Raw genomic sequence first — 21,464 nt, 5'->3', positions numbered from 1 at the left:
ATCAGTGCTACAAGGGAGTGGGGTTTGTGGAGAGGAGGAGGAGGAGGAGGAGGAGGAGAGGAGGAGGAAGAAGAAGAAGAGGAGGAGGAGGACGATGACTGCGGGGTCCTTGGTGCTCTCTGAGCTTGGTGTTTTTCTTGCAGACGTTTCATGACCCAACTAGGGAACATCATCAGTGATAGAGGGGAGTGGGATGTGTGGAGGAGGAAAGGGGAGGAAGAGGAAGAGGAGGAAGAGGAGGAGGAGGAGGAGGAGGAGGAGAACTGTGGGGTCGATGCTCTCTGAGATTGGATATTTTCTTGCAAACATTTCATGACCCAACTAGACAACATCATCAGTGCTTAAAGGAAGGGGGATCGGCTCATTTCTATACAAGTATCTTCCCTGTAGAAAGCAAACCCCCACTACCATTTAGCCCTGATGATATTACCTAGTTTGGTAAGGAAACGTCAGCAAGAAAACGAGCCACGAATGATGGCAAATATACGTGTCTCAGAATAATGTTACAGGATCCAATCCGGGTCGATCATTGGGACCAGAGGTTTAGTTTTCTGAGAAGACTATAAACCTCTGAATCTGGCGACCGACCTAGACTGGATCCTGCAGAAAACAACCAAGCTCAGAGAGCGCCAAGGACCTCCCCATTCATAAAATACATAAAGTTGGCCTCCACCCTGTTTCCAAGTATCGCCTTTCCGGCTGCGAGGATAATTTTCTGCACAATTTAAGGAGAAGTAAGCGTTTGGCAAGCAGGCACAGGAGTCTATTTATTTTTAAAAAGGAGAAGCTCCCAAAAAGGAAATACACCCAACGGTACATCTTTTTCAAAACCGGGTTCCTCTTTCCAGAGAAAGAGTGAGTGAGTGAGTGAGTGAGTGAGTGAGAGAGAGAGAGAGAGAGAGAGAAAGAGAAAGAGAGAGAGAGAGAGAGAGAAATATAAGAAACTAACTTTGCTAGGAAACTATGTGGTCGGTCTTAGTTTTTGGGAAGGAAAATAAAGGGGGAAAAAATTCTGCCTCTGCCTACCAGCATCCATCGGTATTCATCTGGCCAGCGTCCTGTCAGTGGTGTGAGGGAGCTGAGGGCTGTTTGGAAACTGAAAGAGTATTTGCTGTGTGAGCAAGACGGAGACAGCAAGGAGCCTGGGCGTGACTTAGTTCAACTGTTATCATAAACACATGATAGCGGTCTTCCAAGATTTGAGGGGCTGCCCCAGAGAGGAGGAAGGGGGTCAAGCTATTTTCCAAAGCACCAGAAGGCCAGACATGGAATAATGGATGGAAACTGAACAAGGAGAGATTCAACCTGGAAATAAGGAGAAACTTTCGGACTGTGAGAACCATCAACCCGTGGAACAGAAGTTGCCTTTGGAAGCTGTAGGAGCTTCATCACTGGAAGCTTCCAAGAAGAGACCGGACTGCCATCTGTCAGAAATGGTGCAGGGTCTCCCGCTTGGGCAGGGGGTTGGACTAGATGACCTACAAGGTCCCTTCCAACTCTGCTTATCTGTTATCTTAAAGTTGCTTGGTGCTGCTGTGAAACGGAAACGAAACTCCTCTCCTCCGCTTGTGTTTTGCATTTGGAAGAGATTTCTTTTTTTCAGGTGGAGAGGGGGAGTAGAACTCCTTAGCATCAGAGCTCTTAATAACGATAATATAGGAAATATTAATGCTCTGATGGTCCTTTCGAAAAAATCCTTTCTTAGTGAGCACCAAGAGGAACCTGCGTGCCAAATTTCAAGTTTGTAGGCTTTAGGATTCTGGAGATTTTGTGATGATGCATGAGTGGTATTTCGCTTGTATATACTGTATATAGAAGATTATTTCTGCAGTCCAACGCATCTCTCTCAACCATAGAAGGAGAGCTGTCTTAATACAGGACGTTGGGCATATCAAAAAGGCTATTGGTAACACCCTGGAGTGAGGAACGAATGACCTTTTTAGGACTTGTGGACTTCAACTCCCAGAGTTCCCTAGTCTGCATGTTGAAGTCCACCCATCTCAACGCATGCCGGCTGGGGAATTCTGGGAGTGGAAGCCCCCAATTCATAAAAGGGCCATAGTTCCCCATTCCTGGTGACCCCTTTCCCAGCTAACAAAATATCACTGGATGCCGCGAAGTGGCTAGATTGATGTCTGATTTAAATTACGTTTTATTCATCTTACACACAGTCCTTGACTTAGAACCATTTGTTTAGGGACCAGGGGAGGAGAACTGTGGGGTCCTTGGTGCTCTCTGAGCTGGGTTGTTTTCTTGCAGACGTTTCATGACCCAACTAGGTAACACCATCAGTGTTAGAAGGGAATGGAGTGTGCGGAGGAAGAGGAGGGGGGAGCAGGAGGAAGGAGAGGAGGAGGAGGGGGAGCTGGAACAGGGGGAGGGGGAGGAGGGAAGAAAAGGAGGAGGAAGAGAAGGAGGAGGAGAATTGTGGGGTCCTTGGTGCTCCCTGAGGTGGGTTATTTTCTTGAAGACGTTTCATGACCCTACTAGGTAACAATATGAGGGCTAGAAGGCAAAGGATTTGCAGAGGGGAGGAGGGAGGAGGAGAATTGTGGGGTCCTTGGTAGTCTCTGAGATTGGCTGTTTTCTTGCAGATGTTTCATGGCCCAACTAAAGAACACTAAATGAATGATTATAAGTCGAGGACTATCTGTATTCTGGGGAGTGTCCACTCCACTCAGTTTAGGTAGCCCAATAATACTCCGTGTTGGCCACTGGAAAACTGTCCGGACTTCAACCCCCAGAATTCTGAACGGCTGGGGAATTCTGGGAATCGAAGTCTGGGCATCTTAACCAAGTGGCCACCCAGAAAATCTCTGCTCTAGGTTACAGGAAAAGCCCCAATCTCGTTTCCCCCTTCTTTCTTCCCTGCCTTATACTGGAGAGTGATGGGGCTACTACAAAGACTCTCATCCCCGCCCAGCCACGCCCCGGAGACACGTGTCCGTCGGACAGGGGATCCAAGGAGGCTGGGCCGCTGTACTTCCCCGTTCCTCCCGAGGGTTTAATTGCAGGGATTTCAAAGGGAAGAAAGAAAGAAAGAAAAAAGCCACAAGGACAATCTTGGATCGAAGACGGGATGGTAATTATGGTGCATTTGAGAGAAGAGAAATCTCATCTTCCTGTTGGATTTAGGGAGAAGCCAAGCCACGTTCCTGGGGGCTGAATCCTGGCGTGACCCCTCTCTACTCCAAGGCTACTCCAAGGCTACACCAAGGTTACTCCAAGGCTACACCAAGGCTACACCAAAGCGTGCTTCCCTTGCATGGCATCCAACACGTTGCCATCGCCATCCTACTCTTTTCCTGGGTAGACTTTGATCTTTAGGATCCCGTGGGATTTCCTCCCCCGCCCAATGCGTTACAGGGACTTACAACCGTTCGTTTAGTGACCATTTGAAGACGGCACTGGAAAAAAAGCGACCTATGACCGTTTTTCACACTTAGAAACAGATAACAGATAATCAGAGTTGGAAGGGACCTTGTAGGTCATCTAGTCCAACCCCCCGCCCAAACAGGAGACCCTACACCATTTCTGACCGATGGCAGTCCAGTCTCTTCTTGAAAGCCTCCAGGGATGAAGCTCCCACAACTTCTGAAGGCAACTTCTGTTCCATGGGTTGATGGTTCTCACTGTCAGAAAGTTTCTCCTTATTTCCAGATTGGATCTCTCCTTGAGTCACTTTCCATCCATTATTCCTTCTCTGGCCTTTGGGTGTTTTAGAAAATAGCTTGACCCCCTTCCTCCTCTCTGGGGCAGCCCCTCAAATACTGGAAGATGCTCTCCTGTCTCCCCTGGTCCTTCTCTTCCCTAGACTAGCCAGGTCCAGTTCCTGCAACCGTTCGTCGTATGTTTGAGCCTCCAGTCCCCCAATCATCCTGGTTGTTCTTCTCTGCCCTCTTTCCAGAGTCCCAACATCTTTTTTATAGTGTGGTGGCCAAAACTGGATGCGGTACTCTAGGTGTGGCCTTACTAAGGCTTTGTAGAGTGGTATTAGTACCTCCCTTGATCTCAATTGTATCCCTCTGTTAATGCAACTTAGGATTGCGTTGGCTTTTTTGGCTGCTGCTGCACAACATCGGCTCCTATTTAGCTGGTTGTCCACTAAGACTCCGAGATCCCCCTCCCAGTTCCTGCTATTGAGCCTGGTTCCACCCAGTCTATTATATGTGTCCTTTGGGTTTTTCTTGCCTAAGTGTAGGACTTTCCTTTTCTCTACATTGAATTTCATTTTGTTAGATACGACCCAGTGTTCTAGTCTGGATCTTGAGCCTATTTTGGGGGGTGTTAGCTATTCCTGCTTGCAAACCGAAAGTGCATTCCATAAATGTTTTTTTTCAAAGATAGTAACTAGGTGACTGAAGTTTCTGCCGTGCAAAATTCTAACTGGAGAGCCGGATGGATGACTCTGGGCTATGGAGGTGTCCCATTGGAGAATAGGAATTAGGATTACATCCGGGTGGGGGGAAAAACCAGGGTCAAGGGTGACAATGAATGATGTGCCTGAGAGTCGGCTACACCCAGGCAGTGCCGGCATGTTAAACTCCCAATAAATCCTTTGGAAGTTTTGGAAGTTTGTTTCGAGACTCAGGATTTAAAAAGGGGGGAACTGCCGGAGCCCTGACAGTTAGGTTAATGACACGGCCATTCAGTGAACCTGTCTTTTCTATTTGCTTGTCGGAAGGTCGTAAAAGGGGATCATGTGACCCCAGGACTGTCATAAATACGAGTCATTTTCGCAGAGTGTCTGAATTTTGATCATGTGACGCACAGGGAGGCTGCAACGGTCGTTAAGTGTGGAAAACGGTCCTTTTTTTTTTGTTCCCAGCACTGTTGCAACTCTGAAACGGTCACTAAATGGAACCATTGTAAGTCAAGGACTACCTGCCGTTAAAAGGAGCCTCTGTCTTGCGGGGACTTTGGGAATGTGTGGGGATAAGCAGCGGGGAGCGTTGACATTAAACGGTCTTTCTGGACCGTTTAATGTCAGGAGTAGAAACGCAGCCATTTGTAAATTACAAAATACCCAAAAGGCACATTTTGCCCTCAGGGCTGAGAGGCATTTTAATTCCACGTTTTGCTTTTAAGAGACATCCACATGGGAAGCTCCTGGATGCATTCCCTGGCAAGGCATCGAAGGAGGAGGAAGGCTTCACCTCAAATCACCTACTACCCCTTCCAATGTAATGGGAGGTTGGAAACGGCAGGGTATTTTTAAGAATAATTGTCTGAGAATGCTGACTGTTTTATGCACGTTGCTGTCGTGCTGGATCAACCCACACCACAGTTACCAATCTGAGTAAGGGCGGGTGGGGGAGATATAAGAGGAGGGCAGAGAGAGAGAGGGAGGGATTGAGGAGGGAGAGAAGGAGAACAAAGGAGGGGAGGAGAGAAAGAAAGAACTTTGTATTTTAACCTTGGAAAGGAATAAAATTTCATATCGGAGAAGAGAGGGAAGGAGGGAGGGAGAGAGGGAGAGAGGGGGTGGAAAGAAAGAATGTACTTTAACTTTGGAAATAAATAAAAATTTATATCAGAGAAGAGAAGGGAGGAAGGAGGGAGAGAGGGAAGGAAAGAAAGAATTTTTTTAAAAAAACTTGGAAATAAATAAAATTCATATCAGAGAAAGAAAGAAAAAAGAGGGAGAGAGGGAGGGAGAGGGAGAAAGAAAGAACGTATTTTAACCTTGGAAATAAATAAAAATTAATATCAGAAGACAAGGAAGGAAGGAAGGAGGGAGGGAAGGAAGAAAGGAAAGAACGAACCTTGGAAATAAACAAAATTCTTACCAGAGAAAGAAAGAAAAAAGAAAAAGGGATAGAAAAAAGAAATAGAGAAAGGAAGGAAGGAAGGAAGGAAGGAAGGAAGGAAGGAAGGAAGGAAAAGAACATTGTGTTTTAATCTTGGAAATAAATAAAATTCATATCAGAAACAGAAAGACAGAAAGAAAGAGAGAGAGAGACAGAGAGAGAAAGCAGGAAAGAACATTTTATTTTAATCTTGGAAATAAAATAAAAATTCATAAGAAGTAAAAAGAAAAAAGGAAGGAAAGAAGAAAGAAAGAAAGAAAGAATTTTAACCTTGGAAATAAATAAAATTTATATCAGAGAAAGAAAAAAGAAAGAGAGACAGAGAGAAAGAAAGAAAGAAAGAAAGAAAAAAAGGAAGGAGGGAAGGAAGGAAGGAAAGAGAGAGAACATTGTGTTTCAACCTTGGAAATAAATAACATTCTTATCAGAGACAGAAAGAAAGAAAGAAAAAGACAGGAAGAAAGAAAGACAGACAGACAGTAAGAAAGAAGAGAGAGAAAACAGGAAAGAACATTTTGTTTTAATCTTGGAAATAAAATAAAATTCATAAGAAAGAAGAAGGAAGGAAGGAAAGAAAGAGAAAGAAAGAAAGAAAGAAAGAAAGAAAGAAAGAAAGAAAGAAAGAAAGAAAAGAAAGAAAGAGAACATTGTGTTTCAACCTTGGAAATAAATAACATTCTTATCAGAGACAGAAAGAAAGAAAGAAAAAGACAGGAAGAAAGAAATACAGACGGACAGTAAGAAAGTAGAGAGAGAAAGCAGGGAAGAACATTTTGTTTTAATCTTGGAAATAAAATAAAATTCATAAGAAAGAAGAAGGAAGGAAGGAAGGAAGGAAGGAAGGAAGGAAGGAAGGAAGGAAGGAAGGAAGGAAGGAAGAAAGAAAGAAAGAAAGAAAGAAAGAAAGAAAGAAAGAAAGAAAGAAAGAAAGAAAGAAAGAAAGGAGAAAGCCCAGTTCTGTCAGGATTTGGGCTTGTATTGCCCAAGAACTCCTGGTGTTTCCTAGCCCGCCTTGTGGCGAAGAGCGATGATTTTCCTCCCTTAAATATCCCGTCCCCATGGTGATGGCACCTTGTGATAGATGCCTACACACTTCCAGATTGTGGGTCCAACTGCCGAGAGAGAGAGAATCTGCGATTAGCTTCCCTAACCCTGAATCCTTGTCTCGCCTTTTTTTCTCTGTTATCTTCCTACCACTTGAATCTCCCTCCAAGTTCTGGCTTCTTTTGCCCACAGCTGTTCTGCTCACTGGGCTGCCGTCCTTTTCAATATTCTAGTCCTCAATGTTTTCTCCATTAGCTGCCTGTCATCTCTCTCCCCAAAAGCCCATCCCGTTAAGAGTTCTGCAAGTTTTCCTGTGTCGAGTCAAATCCCTCAATCGCCCAGTTCTTGGTTTTTTGTTTTTAATTCAAATTTTCTTAAATGTAGTAAGGAAAATACATATTTAGTTATTCCTATATTAACTGCTGCTAGGATTGTATTTGCACAAAATTGGAAGAGTGAAGAGATACCTACAGATGAGAATGGGATTAAGAAAATACTACTGTGCAGAAATGAGTAGATTAACCTTGGCAATTAAGGAGAAAGTGAAAACTGAATACTATATGCTATGGGATTTATTCTACCAATGGTTAAATAATAAAAATGGAAGTTAGAAATGGGGAAACAAAATTAAGACGATGTGTTAAAAGAAGAAGATATGTTAAAAGAGATAAGTTAATATGGTGACTAATATGTTGAATATCACTACATTAATCTCTATATATAAAAGCGAAATAATACCCCTCACGCATCATCACAAAATCTCCAGAACCGTAAAGGTTACAAACTTGAAATTTGGCACGTCTGTTCCTCTTGGCTTCTAGGGGCTCCTTAAGAAAGGGTTTTTCGAAATGACCACCAGAGCATTAATATTTCCTATATTATTATTAACACGCTCTGATGCTAAGGAGTTCTACTCCCCCACCCCACCTGAAAAGAAATCTGCTCCAAATGCAAAACACAAGCAGAGGAGTTTCAGTTTCACAGCACCAAGCAGCTTTAGTCCAGAACAGTTGAGCTAAGCCACACCCAGGCTCCTTGCTGTCTCCTTCTTGCTCACACAGCAAATCCTGTTTCAGCTTCCAAACAGCCCTCAACTCTCTCACACACCGACGGGACGCTAGCCAGATGAATACCGATGGATGCTGGTTGGCAGACGCAGAATTTTTTTCTCTTATTTTCCTCCCCCCAAAACAAAGCCCGACCGCATAGCTTCATAACGAATCACGGGTATCCAGCTAGCATTGTATGAACAATAGGTGGATATTGCTATGTTAAACACTGTAGAATTAATATGTAACAAAGAATGTGGTGACTTTGATTATTGTTTAACGGGGAGATCGGAAGAAGCTGCAAGGTCAGCTTTTGTTTTGCTTTAGCTGGGCTTCCGTGTTTAAGATCTCCCCCTCCCTCAAAAATAACAGATGCAAAGGCAGCCCCACTTTTCTCTTCCTCCTGGGAAGTATTCCTTCCTTCCTTCCTTCCCTCCCACTTGCCTCTCCATTCCTCCTTCCTCCCTCCCTCCATTCCTCTTTCTCCATCCCTCCATCCTTCCTTTCTTCTTTCCTTCTTTTCCTTTCCTTTCCTTTCCTTTCCTTCCCTTCCTCCCGGCTCCCTCCCTCCTGCCTCTCCATTTCTCTTTCCTTCCTTCCTTCCTTCCTTCCTTCCTTCCTTCCTTCCTTCCTTCCTTCCTTCCTTCCTTCTTTCCTCTCTCTCTCCATCCTTCCTTTCTTTCCTTCCTTTCCATTCTTTCTTCCTTTCCTCCCTCCCTCCTTCCTTCCTTCCTGCTTGCCTCTCCATTCCCCCTTCCTTCTTCCCATCCTCCATTCCTCTCTCCAACCTTCCTTTCTTCTTTCCTTCCTTTCCATTCTTTCTTCATTTCCTCCCTCCCTCCTTCCTCCTTTCCATCCTTTCAATCCTTCCTTCCTTCCTTCCTTCCTTCCTTCCTTCCTTCCTTCCTTCCTTCCTTCCTTCCTTCTTGCCTCTCCATTCCTCCTTCCTTCTCCCACCCTCCATTCCTCTCGCTCCTTCCTTCCTTCCAATTAAATTTTCACAGCAGCTATGTTCCCATAACCCTCTTAAAATGATTAGCTTGAACATGGAAATTGGTGGATATGTGTCCTGGGTGCTTTTGTTAGTTGGATTTTCGGAGAACTAAATCCAGAAAACGAGTAATCAGGTGAATGCAGACCCTCTGAGTTATTACAGATTAAACAGCCACCGAGGAACGATATTTCAAACCGATATACTTTATTCAGATATATGGGTAATCAGAATACAGTAAATTAAGTTTGTTGTTTTGCTTTTTCCAGCTAGATGGCAGCATCTAGCCAACCTTGGCTAATTTTGCTAACTTAATTTGGATCTGGTCAGTAGTTGGATGGAGGGAACCCCAGGGCTGGTCAGCTAAATTGGGAAACTGAGAAAATAACCACAGGAAGCCATGACTACACCCCTCCATATCTGTTGCAACAAAACTACATAAACATTCTAAGCCAAGGAGGTTTCCCCTAACCTGCTTTTTTTAGGCCTCAATGCTCTATTATTCCACCCCATTCTGTCCTCTAAGGGGCTTTCTTATGTTTTTTTTAAAAAATGTCCTTTTGTCTGGAAAATCCTTGTTCTTTGCAAAAGACCACACATTCAGGAGGTGCGTTACAAACAGGAATAAAAGATGGAGCTGTGGAGTGATTTAAAGATGTACAAGCAAATATCATTTCTCAAATTGATCTGCATTAAACTACATACACAGATGCTATAAATAGAAACATTTTTTGCAGAATGCATCATCCATCGGAATTATTGGTTAAAATTATCATTAAACCCCAGCACCCCGCAGGGCAAAATGTCATCCCCCGCAACCCCGCTGCCTCTTTCACCTTCCAAAAAAAAAAAAACCCCAACCTTCTTACCTGAGCTTTCTCACCTGTCCTTTTAAAGATGCTCAGTCCTTCTGCAATTCTTCGCTTTGCAAAGGGGTCCGGTAGGGGGCGCAAGACTCCCGAGCCCACCAAAAACTACACGTCCCATCTGCCCAATTGAGCGCGAATTTGGCCACCCAACCTTGGAAGGCACGCCGGGATTGGTAGTCCGGCTGAAACCAAGCAGCGGGATTGGGTAAGAGGCGCGCTTGCGCACTCGAATCCAAACGAATGGAGGGTTTGTGATTTTTTTTTTTTCCCCCTCCCCTCTTCGGGGATTGGACTAAATTTCCCATGAAGCTCCGCGGGGTTTCCCCCTATTGGGAAAGCCGGGGCGAGCGGCGAACGGCACGACGGGAACTGTAGGCTTCGAGTTGTGAGGGGGGGAAAAAGAGAAAGAAGCTCAAATGGCGGCGGCCTTCCCCAGAGCCCCGAAGAAGCCCGATGAAGCCGGCAAGGCGACGGAAGCGGCCTCGCCGCTGCAGTACAGCCTCCTGCTGGAGTACCTGGTGGGCGAAAAGCGAGGCCCGAGGCCGGATTTCCCGCCGGGCGTCCTCGGGGGTTTCCCGGCGCCGGTCAAGAGCCCCGAGCAGAAGATGGTCGAGCGCGCCATGGAAAGCTGCGCCTTCAAGGCGGCGCTGGCCTGTGTCGGCGGTGGGTGTCTTCCGAAGGAGCCTGGAAGGCCGACTTCACCACCCCCCGCACCCTCTGCCTCGCTAGAGTCACGAGGACTACAACTTCCATCAGCCTGTGATATTCCAGGCGGCCGCTAGGGGGGGCGATAGAGAGGAACTTCTGCGGTTCTCTGCTGCCCCCTGGCGGCCGTGGCGAGAGTTGCAGCTCTAGTGCGCCATTCCTGCCTCAGGGCTCCGGAGTGGGTGAGGATGATGGGTGAGGTAGTTCCTCACCCCCCAGGAAGGAGGAGGCTAGGTTTGCCGGAAAATTTATTTTTAATTATTTATTTTCATTTATTTAACAATTGGCCACCCTTCTCAAAGAGCTCTCCTGTTTTCATGCGTTTATGAAATTTAGCTATCGGCCGTCTGTGTTAACCCACCTAATACTGCCCCGCCCTCCAGTTTTCCCCAAAACAACAACCCTGTGAGGTGGGCTAGGCTGAGAGAAAGAGGGATTGGCCCCAAATCACTCAGCTGGCCCAAGGCGGGACTAGAACTCCCAGACTCCTGGTGATTGGCTCAAAGTCACCTAGTTGGGTTGCATGCCCAAGGCGGGAATTAGAACTCCCAGTCTCCTTGTGATTGATTCAAAGTCACCCAGTTGGGTTGCATGCATAAGGCGGGACTAGAACTCCCACTCTCCTGGTGATTGGCTCAAAGTCACCCAGTTGGGTTGCATGCATAAGGCGGGACTAGAACTCACTGTCTCCTGGTGACTGGCTCAAAGTCACCCAGTTGGGTTGCATGCATAAGGCGGGACTAGAACTCCCCATCTCCTGGTGATTGGCTCAAAGTCACCCAGGTGTCTTTCATGCCCAAGGCGGGAATTAGAACTCACTGTCTCCTGGTGATTGGCTCAAAGTCACCCAGTTGGGTTGCATGCATAAGGCGGGACTAGAACTCCCACTCTCCTGGTGATTGGCTCAAAGTCACCCAGTTGGGTTGCATGCATAAGGCGGGACTAGAACTCACCGTCTCCTGGTGATTGGCTCAAAGTCACCCAGTTGGGTTGCATGCATAAGGCGGGACTAGAACTCCCACTCTCTTGGTGATTGGCTCAAAGTCACCCAGTTGGGTTGCATGCATAAGGCGGACTAGAACTCACCGTCTCCTGGTGATTGGCTCAAAGTCACCCAGTTGGGTTGCATGCATAAGGCGGGACTAGAACTCACTGTCTCCTGGTGATTGGCTCAAAGTCACCCAGCGAGCATTCGTAAGATGGGAACTAAAACTCTCCATTTTCCTGGTGATTGGCTCAAAGTCACCCAGTTGGCTTTCATGCCCAAGGCGGGAACTAGAACTCACCATCTCCTGGTGATTGGCTCAAAGTCACCCAGCCAGCTTTCATTCCAAAGGTGAGAACTAGAACTCACTGTCTCCTGGTGATTGGCTCAAAGTCACCAAGCCAGCTTTCATGCCTAAAGTGGGACTAGCATTCCCCATCTCCACGCACAGTGCATGGACAAAGCCAGATTCACTTAATGACCAAATGATTCATTTAAGTACGGTGATCCACTTAAACGTGGCAAGAAAGCTCTTAAAAGCGGCAAAACTCACTGAAAAACTGTCTTGCTTAGCAACAGAAATGTTGGGCTCAAAGTGTGGTTGTAAGAGAAGAACTACCTGTGTCTGACTACCTTGTAAAGTGGGGAGAGCATGAAAGCAAGCCCTTTGACTCCCCATTTGCAGGATTCTCCAGACATGCATCCATCATTTCGATCTTGGGTGAAGTGCCCTTGACTGACCTCTTTCCAATTCTGACCTGGCAGGTTTCGTCCTGGGAGGTGCCTTTGGCGTGTTCACCGCTGGCATCGATACCAACGTGGGCTTTGACCCTAAGGATCCCTACCGCACGCCGACAGCCAGAGAGGTCTTGAAAGATATGGGGCAGCGGGGAATGTCGTACGCCAAAAACTTTGCCATCGTGGGCGCCATGTTCTCTTGCACTGAATGCCTGGTGGAATCTGTGAGTAACTTCCTTGTTTTGATCTTGATTGAGAAAAGGGTCTGGGGGCTATATCGTATGATGAACGGTTGAGGGAGAGAGAGCTAGGAGGTATATATATATATATATATATATATATATATATATATATATATATATATATATATATATATATATATATATATATGGATCTTTGTGTTCGGGTTTTCTCCGCGTAAGATTCGAAGTATCTAGGCAACGTTTCGATGAAGTCTCATTCATCATCTTCACGCTTCTGTCTCCGTCTCTGTGCTTCTCAGAGTAATGTGAGATTGCAGCTGCTTCCTCCTTTTAACTGCCAGTGGGGTGGGACTTGATTGGGTGGGGGCTTGGCTGTGTTCTGATTGGGTGGGGTGTGTTCTCATTGGTAGGGGTTTGGCTGTGTTCTGATTGGTTGGGGATTAGCCATGTTCTGATTGGTTGGAGCGTGTTCTGTTCAGGTGGGGGCTTGGTTGTGCTCAGGTTAGTCTTAGTTGCTGGGGGATTTAACCCCCAACCAATCAGAACACAGCCAAACCCCCTACCAATGAGAACACACCCCACCCAATCAGAACACAGCCAAGCCCCCACCCAATCAAGTCCCACCCCACTGGCAGTTAAAAGGAGGAAGCAGCTGCAATCTCACATTACTCTGAGAAGCACAGAGACGGAGACAGAAGCCTGAAGATGATGAATGAGACTTCATCGAAAGCGTTGCCTAGATACTTGAATCTTACGCGGGAGAAAACCCGAACAACCAAAGATCCACATACAAACACCGCGAGAACCTCAGAAAACAAATATATATATATATATATATATATACAACCTAGAGGTTTATTCTTTCAAACTTTTAGACTCATACTGGAGGCCATCCTCAGGGAACTTTTCATTCTTCAGCTGGGCTGTTGTGTGTATAGTATCCAGTTTCCCCCAAAATATGACCTATCCCAAAAGTAAGTCCTAGCTTGATTTTTACACATGCACCCAATATAAACCCTACCTCCAAAATAAGCCCTAATTAAGATCCCGCCCACTCCAGAGTGAATGGGTAAAAATTAAGCTAGGGTGGAAATGGAGGGTGGAGCTGCCCTACTACCTACCTTTGGACAGGTGTAGCCAGGCCTCACACACCCCGACACCTGCCTTGCCGGCCCATTTCTTCTGCAGCCGGCAAAGCTGGCAAGGCTTTCATGAAGGTCTCTAGCTGATAACAAAACTCAGGATCGATCCAGAGCTCTCTTGTCGGCTGCAGAGGCCTTCAGGAAAGCCTTACTGGCTGCAGAAGAAGAAGTTCCTGAAGGCCTCTGACAGCGAAAAGGAGGCTGGGGGTGATGTGTGCAAGTGAGGTTAGTCAGTGGAGGACATCCCCTGAAAATAAGACCCGGTGCCTTTTTTGGTGGCAAAAAAATATACAAGACAGGGTCTTATTTTCGTGGAAACATGGTATTTATGTGGTACCTGGTTGTGTGTGGCTTTTAGTTGTTAATTAGGACCATGTGGCGGGCTGTTAACACATTGATGTTTCCTTGTGCTGCTGCACCTTCAGCTCCTAAGTATGTGGTAAGCTGATAGTAAATCCACACATCCTTTGACTTAACAAGGGGCTTGTGTCCCAGGCTTCGATCATTTCTCTGGCTATTTCTGCCCCTGCTCGGCCGACAATCGTAGCAGTCACGAAATGAAATGCATGTCCTTGTTCCTTGCAATGTGAGGCTACTAATGAGTTGGAGTGTCCTTGTCTTAACTGCTCACTCATGTTCTTAGAAGACTACACTTTTCGGAGAGAGAGAAGTTTCCTTGAGGATGGGCTCCACGAGTCCAGAATCCTAGAAGAAGAGACCTCTGGCCCTGGTAACCGACTCCGATTGAATCCCGCAACATTATCCTGGGAGCACGTATATTTGCTTTCATTCGCTAGCTATGCCTAGCTCAGGGGTGTCTCTTTCATCGAGGGCTTCATCAGGGTTGTGTTTGACCTCAGGGGGCCGGGGTGGGCGTCGCCAGGGTTGTTGTGCCCAACTCGGGGGCACCTGTGTGGCCTGAGCCATCTGACCGTGAAAACGGGCTCCCAAGCTCCGTTTTCAGCCGTGGCTGCCTCCTGCAAGCCTCCGCCAGCGAAAACCCTCCCGAGCTCCGTTTTCTCCGGCAGAGGCGCCGCGGGCCAGATCTAAGCACCCCGCAGGCCAGATTCATCCTCCGGGCCTTGAGTTTGACACCCCCTGATCTAGCCTATTGAAGAGAAGAATTAGGGTGGACCTGATAGCAGTCTTCCCCTGAAACGCCAATGCTTTGACGCATCAGATGAGAAGAAAGGACTCCCCGGAGGAGACTCCGACGTTGGGAGAAATGGAAGGCCGAAAGGGCACGGGGGCGGCAGAAGACGAGATGGATAGATAGCATCAACAACACAATGGACGTGAATTTGGGCAAACTTAGCCGCTGAACAGCACCAACAAAGATCTTCCAGTCCTTTAGAGCAGTGGTCCCCAACCATTTTTTGTGCCACGGCCCGGTACCGGCATCACAAAATGATCCGCGGCCCGGTACCGGCATCAGCACGCATGACAAGGCAAGGCGAGCCGAGCGACCGCCAGCCAGCCGCCCCCGCTTCTCCCGCCACCTTCAACTCCTCCTTTGTACCTTTGTCGATGGGCTTCGCGGGACGGCTTGGGACGGTCGCTCGGCTCGCCTTGCCTTGGGTGCCGAAAGAATTCTCGCGCCTTAGTTTCGTTCGAAGCCGCCCCCCCTTTCGATGAAACTAAGGCGCGAGATTCTTTCAGCACCCAAATGCCGCTTTCCAACGGAAAAGCTCACCTGGAAGCACTTTCTCGTCAAACAAGATGGCGGCGCCCAGCAAACCGGCGGCCCGGTAGGAAATGTTCCACGGACCGGTACCGGAGAGCAGGACAAGAAGCAATGAGTGAACAAACAATCATTACGGAGAGATCTAACCTCGAATTAAGGAGAAATTTCCTGACCGTGAGAACAATTAATCCACGGAAAATCTTGCCTCCTGGAAGTGGGGGTGCTCCCATTGCTGGAAGTTTTCAAGAATAGACCGGACAACCATTTGACCAGGATGGTATGAAAGTCTCCTACCTTAAGCCAGGGGGTTGGACTAGAAGGCCTCCAAGGTTCCTTCCAGCCTTATGTTCCAGGATCTTGGTTTCATTCCCTTAAAAACAAGAAGAGGAAGGGCGACAGTCTCCGTCCTTCTGTGTCCTTGTAACCAGAGCTGCCCACATCCTGTTTTTAGAGCTCTTTTCTCTGGCACCGTCTGGTTTTTCTTTGAGCTTAGAAGATAGGGAGGATCCCTAATGCATTAATGCATTTTGTTTTTAATAATAGAAAAAATACGTGCGGTTTCCGAGAGCAAAGGCAGTCATTAAAATATCATACGTTCGGGAACTCTGCCTCTCAGAGCCTCTCAGTCGCCAGCCTTTTCAGAGTTCAGACTCTTGGGTTGCTTCACCTGGGACACAGACACAGGTGTAGTCAGCGGTGCCCGAGATCCCGGTACCTCATTATCGTTTTTGCTTCACTGATGGTTTTTATATCGTCAGCATAAATTGGTGGCGGAATGCAGTCCGCAGAGACAGTAGAGCTTGGAAAATAAATAGGAAGAGGGTGAAGGTGGACCCTCTCCGGTCGCCTCAGATGGGCATCCTATAGCCCTAGCCCTTAGACTTATATACCGCTTTATATTGCCTCACAGCCCACTCTAAGCAGTTTACAGAGTCAGCCTCTGACCCCCAACAATCTGGGTCCTCATTTAACGCATCTCAGAAGGATGGAAGGCCGAGTCAATCTTGAGCAGGTCAGGATCGAACGCCTGGTAATGGGCAGAGTTAGTCTGCAATAATGCATTATAAGCACTGTGCCACTATGGATTCCTTCCTTCCTTCCTTCCTTCCTTCCTTCCTTCCTTCCTTCCTTCCTTCCCTTCCTTCCTTCCTTCCTTCCTTCCTTCCTCCCTCCCTCCCTCCCTCCCTCCCTCCCTCCCTCCCTTCCCTTCCTCCCCCAACAATAGACCTTAAGACTTATATGCCACTTCACAGTGCTTTCCAGCCCTCTCTAAGCCGTTCACAAAGCCAGACTCTTGCCCCCAACTCTCTGGGTCCTCATTTTACCCACCTTGGAAGGATGGAAGGCGGAGTCAACCTTGAGGTGGTAAGGATCGCACTCCAGTCTGGGGGCAGAGTTGGCCTGTCATACTGCATTTTAACCACTGTGCCACAGGAAGGAAAAAAGGGAAGGGAAGGGAGGAAGGAAGAAGGAAGGAAGGAAGGAAGGAAGGAAGGAAGGAAGGAATAGCATTTGCACTTATATACTGCTTCCCCGTGCTTTCCAGCCGCTTTCTAAGCGGTTTATAGAGCCAGCCTCTTGCCCCCAACACTCTGGGTCCTCATTTTACCCACCTCAGAAGGACGGAAGGCTGAGTCAACCTTCAGCCTGGTAGATTCGAACTCCTAAATTGAAGGCAGTTGGCAGCCAGCCAAAGTAGCCGGCAGTACCGCATTCTAATCACTGCCCCACCACGGCTCATATTTACTAAATATAAATTTAATCAATATAAATTCACAGAGTGAAATCTAATACTTAGGCAGATAGTTGCTTTCGTCTGGGAAACTTCTGTTTGTAGGCGAACAGCAATAAAGAGCTATAGGTAGTCCTCGTCTTACGACCACAGTTAAGCCCCAAATTTCCCTGTTTAAGCCAGACACTTGTCAAGTGAGCCTTGCCCCCATTTTACAACCTTTCTTGCCACCGTTGTTAAGTGAATCTGACTTCCCCACTGAATTGGTTCCTCAGAAAGTTGAAAAAGGGGATCACATGACACGCACACACACACACACACCAGCAACTGTCATAAATGTGAGTCAGTTGTCAAGTGTCTAAAGTTTGATCCTGGGGATGCTTCAGAGGTCGTTGTGTGAAAAACGGTCTTAAGTCAGTTTTTTTCCCAGTGCTGTAGTCACTTTGAATGTCACTAAATGAACGATTGTAAGTTGAGGACCATCTTTATTCCACAGTTTGGTTTTGGTTCTTTGGGCCTGACAGTTTCTAGTCATGAAAGAAGCTCTTCACAACCTATTCTATTCTATATTCTATATTCTATTCTATATTCTATTCTATTCTGTTTTCTATTCTATTCTACATTTTATTCTCTGTTCTATTTTCTATTCTTATTCTACTCTGTATTCTCTATTTTCTATTTTATTCTCTGTTCAATTCTTAAATTCTTATTCTATTCTATTCTCTATTCTATATTTTATTCTCTATTCTGTTCTATATTTTATTCTCTTCTCTTCTATTCTCTGTTTTCTATTCTGTTCTATTCTATATTTTATTCTCTGTTCTATTATTCTATTCTCTATTTTATTTTTAAATTCTTATTCTATTCTATATTCTATTCTTAAATTCTTATTCTAGTCTGTTCTATTCTTAAAATCCTTATTCTATCTATTCTCTATTTTATTCTCTGTTCTTAAATTCTTATTCTATTCTATATTCATTCTTATTCTTATTCTATTCTGTTCTATTCTTAATATTCTTATTCTATTCTCTGTATTTTCTATATTTTATTCTCTATTCTAATTCTATTCTCTATTTTCTATTCTCTATTTTATTCTCTATTCTATTCTTAAATTCTTATTCTATTCTTATTCTCTTCTTACTCTGTTCTAATTCTCATTCTATTTTACTCTATTCTCCCAACTTTTTAGAAGGGGCGTTAAACACGGTGGGTGGTGGCTCCTTGACCGCCTCTCTTCTCGCTTCCCTAGTACCGAGGCAAATCCGACTGGAAGAACAGCGTCACCAGCGGATGCATCACCGGTGGGGCCATCGGTTTCAGAGGTGAGCGAGCGCTGCCGCCTTCCAGGCTGGTTGGACAGGCTTCCTGGAGCCCAGCGGGAGGGAGGCCCAGGCATTCCCGTACGGAGAAGCTGCCCTTGGCACACAGCCGTGACTGCAGCTGGCGGAAGCCGAGGCGTCGGCTTGCCAGAACACGGGCAGCGTGCCGCTCGTTCTGGGATTCACAGCTCACGTGTCTCCCGAGGATGCCAAGGTGGAGGAAGAAAGTGTAATATTACGCAGGGTTCAAACGAGGCGAGTGCCTCGTTGGCAGTGGAAATCTTTCGTTATTTCATTTTTTAAAAGGAGCCGGGCCAGCAAAGAGATTTCCTTTTCAAAACGCCAAGCTCTCATGTCCCTTAAGTGTATTGAATGGTACCCCAAGCAAGCTCTCTCTCTTTTTTTTTTTTTTTAACTGGATTGATTGAAATATTTTGGGGGAGATATCTATGGAGATTCCCAATCCTTTAGGTCATGCTTGTCCCAAAAGAGTTTTACCAAAAACCAAGTGGACTTGAAAATGTTTTGTTTCGCTTCTCATCCAGGCAGCTTCTTAGGTTCTGCTGAACTGAACTCAACTGAAGTGGTTTCTTGGATGAGAAGCCAAAACGTTTTCAAGGGAAAAGCAAAACTCAAAAAATTCAGTTGCCTTTTGGAAAAAGAAAAAAAAAATCGTTTTTGTAGAGAGCCGCGGGAGGTTTTGAGCCTGTTTTGAGTCTTCAGAGCTATTTCTGCCAGTTCTGTTGGGGAGTATCCTTCCCTAGTAGGGTTTATAAATTGTGCACAAACCAAGAAACAAACGTAAACCACGATGGGCTGTGATGCATGAATCCAGCCCAGTGTTTTCTCAGCCTTGACAAATTGAAGCCGTGCGGACTTCAAACGCCCCGAATCCTCCAGGAAATATATTTTAAGATGGATGGTCTTCAACTCCCAGAATTCTTCAGCCAGCAAGGACTCCTTTTTTGGCTTTTGGGGTCTCAGGTACAGGATGGAGCCCATCTCTGGTCTGTGTGAATGATGGGTTAGATAGTGCCCGGCTGCTATGTTTTATTTTCACTTAATAATGTGTATTTTACTGTAAGCGGCCCAGAGTCATGTGAAAACGAGATGGGTGGCTTTACACAGGTAGTCCTCGACTTAGCGACCCTCTCTGAGCCCAGAGTTTATGTAAATTCTGCCAGTCATTAAGCGGGCTACCACGTGAGCATTTACAGCCCGCCCTCTTTCTATTTTTTTGCAATAATCATTCAGTAAATGCTGCCATCGTTAAAAGACTATGATGCTAAACGGACCCTTTATTGTGCCACCGTGGGATACTGCAAACAGCCTATCAACGTTGCAAAACGCCCCCCAAAGCCATTGGAACTTCTAAACGGGGCAGTCGGTAGCTCTGACGTGTTCCGTCATAACTTTGAATGGTCGCTAAGCGAGGACTCCCTGCCCACGGAATAAATAAATGATAAATGATCGGACTTCTCCTCCTTTCCTTGCAGCGGGCCTCAAAGCTGGGGTCCTCGGCTGCGGGGGCTTCGCCGCCTTCTCCGCGGTGATCGACTACTACTTACGGTAGCAGCCGAGGACTTTCTGACAGCCGCTGTGGAGGACAGCAGGGCCCGGTGGGCGTCTCGAAGCCCCCCCCTGCACCGGGGCGGGGTTTCTGAACGTTAACCCCACCGAATGAGAACCCCCAAATCTGCCACGGTTAGGAGAAGAACCACCACCACAGAGCCCGTTGCAAGCTCTCGATTTCTCCTGTTTGGATCTGGGAAGGGAACTGCTGGGATGTTTGATCAGCCTTTTAATACCAAAAGGAAAATGGGAGTTTTGCGGTTACGTGTTTGGACTGGGAAGAACCCAAAAAATCCTGTAATTTTTTTCTCCCCCCCCGCAAGGTAACCTGCGAATAAAACGGAAAGTTTATTTTTTTTTTCAAAGTTTTGGAGTTGTAATTGTTCAGCAGTTCGCGGCTTCAAATCAGGCGCCGGTGACGGCTGATCTAAAAGCCAGCAGCCTCTCCAGGCGGTCCTCGACTTACGGCCACGAGCGCGTCCCAAATTTGCCACTGCTAAGCAAGGCAGATGTTCACAGAGTTTTGCCTCTTCTTCACGACCGTTTTGTGTTTTTTTTTGCCGCCGTCGTTAAGGGCATCCCGGCAGGTGTTAAGTTCGTCACATGGTTGTTAAGTGAATCGGCCTTCCTCATTGACTTGGCTGGTGAGAAGGTCGCAAAAGGGGAGAATCACGTGCCCCCGGGACACGGCAGCCGTCGTAACTGTGAGTCAGTTGCCCAGCGTCTGAATTTTGATCATGTGACCGTGAGGGAAATGCCCCAACGGTTGTAAGTGTGAAAAACAGAAGCCACTTTTTTCAGTGCTGGCTTCGAATGGTCACTAAACGAAGGATTGTAAGTCAAGGTCATATTTTCAGCTGAATGGCAATGGTAAAAAAGCAATTTGTGGGGGTGGGCAGGGGAGACATGCTCTAAAGAAGTCCGTAATAAGGGCTGCTTTTGTGTTTCAATCCATCAGAATAGAGCTGGAAGGGACCTTGGAGGTCTTCTAGTCCAACCCCTTGCTCAAGCAGGAGAACCTATACTATTTCAGACAAGGGACTGTGCAATCTCTTCTCGAAAACCTCCAGAGATGGAGAAGGAAGGAAGGATGGAAGGAAGGAAGGTAGGTAGGAAGGAAGGAAGGAAGGAAGGTAGGAAGGATGGAAGGAAGGAAGGAAGGTAGGTAGGAAGGAAGGATGGAAGTAAGTAAGTTAGGTAGGTAGGTAAGAATGAAGGAAGGAACGAACAAAGGAAGGAAGGAAGGAAGTTAGGTAGGTAGGTAGGAAGGAAGGAAGGAAGGAAGGATGGAAGTTAGGTAGGTAGGAAGGAAGGAAGGAAGGAAAGGAAGTTAGGTAGGTAGGAAGGAAGGAAGGAAGGAAGTTAGGTAGGTAGGAAGGAAGGAAGGTAGGTAGGTAGGTAGGAAGGAAGGAAGGAAGGAAGGAAGTTAGGTAGGTAGGAAGGAAGGAAGGAAGGAAGGAAGGAAGGAAGTTAGGTAGGTAGGAAGGAAGGAAGTTAGGTAGGAAGGAAGGAAGGAAGGAAGGAAGGAAGGAAGGAAGGAAGGAAGTTAGGTAGGTAGGTAGGAAGGAAGGAAGGAAGGAAGGAAGGAAGGAAGGAAGGAAGGAAGGTAGGTAGGTAGGAA

At 46.5% G+C, this 21,464-nt stretch overlaps 1 protein-coding gene across 1 annotated transcript; it reads left to right on the top strand.

Moving 5' to 3' along the window:
* The first annotated feature begins 9,988 nt into the window (after positions 1–9,988).
* On the top strand, positions 9,989–20,208 carry TIMM22 (translocase of inner mitochondrial membrane 22). Its single transcript, XM_026724070.2, has 4 exons — positions 9,989–10,426; positions 12,219–12,415; positions 18,202–18,274; positions 19,768–20,208. Exons 1-4 carry the CDS (start codon positions 10,180–10,182, stop codon positions 19,842–19,844), a joined length of 594 nt encoding a protein of 197 aa, XP_026579855.1. The 5' UTR covers positions 9,989–10,179; the 3' UTR covers positions 19,845–20,208.
* Positions 20,209–21,464: the final 1,256 nt, after the last annotated feature.

Source organism: Pseudonaja textilis, chromosome 1 (genome assembly GCF_049901715.1).
Source record: "Pseudonaja textilis isolate UNSWEBS1 chromosome 1, rPseTex1.2, whole genome shotgun sequence".
Lineage (NCBI taxonomy): Eukaryota > Metazoa > Chordata > Lepidosauria > Squamata > Elapidae > Pseudonaja > Pseudonaja textilis.
This window is presented reverse-complemented; position numbering and strand designations above follow the sequence as displayed.

Coding starts and splice junctions, on each gene's coding strand:
- TIMM22 (XM_026724070.2), top strand. CDS start 10,180: ATGGCGGCGGCCTTCCCCAGAGCCCCGAAGAAGCCCGATGAAGCCGGC. Junction 12,416..18,201: donor CTGAATGCCTGGTGGAATCT/GTGAGTAACTTC, acceptor TCGCTTCCCTAG/TACCGAGGCAAATCCGACTG. Junction 18,275..19,767: donor TGGGGCCATCGGTTTCAGAG/GTGAGCGAGCGC, acceptor CTTTCCTTGCAG/CGGGCCTCAAAGCTGGGGTC.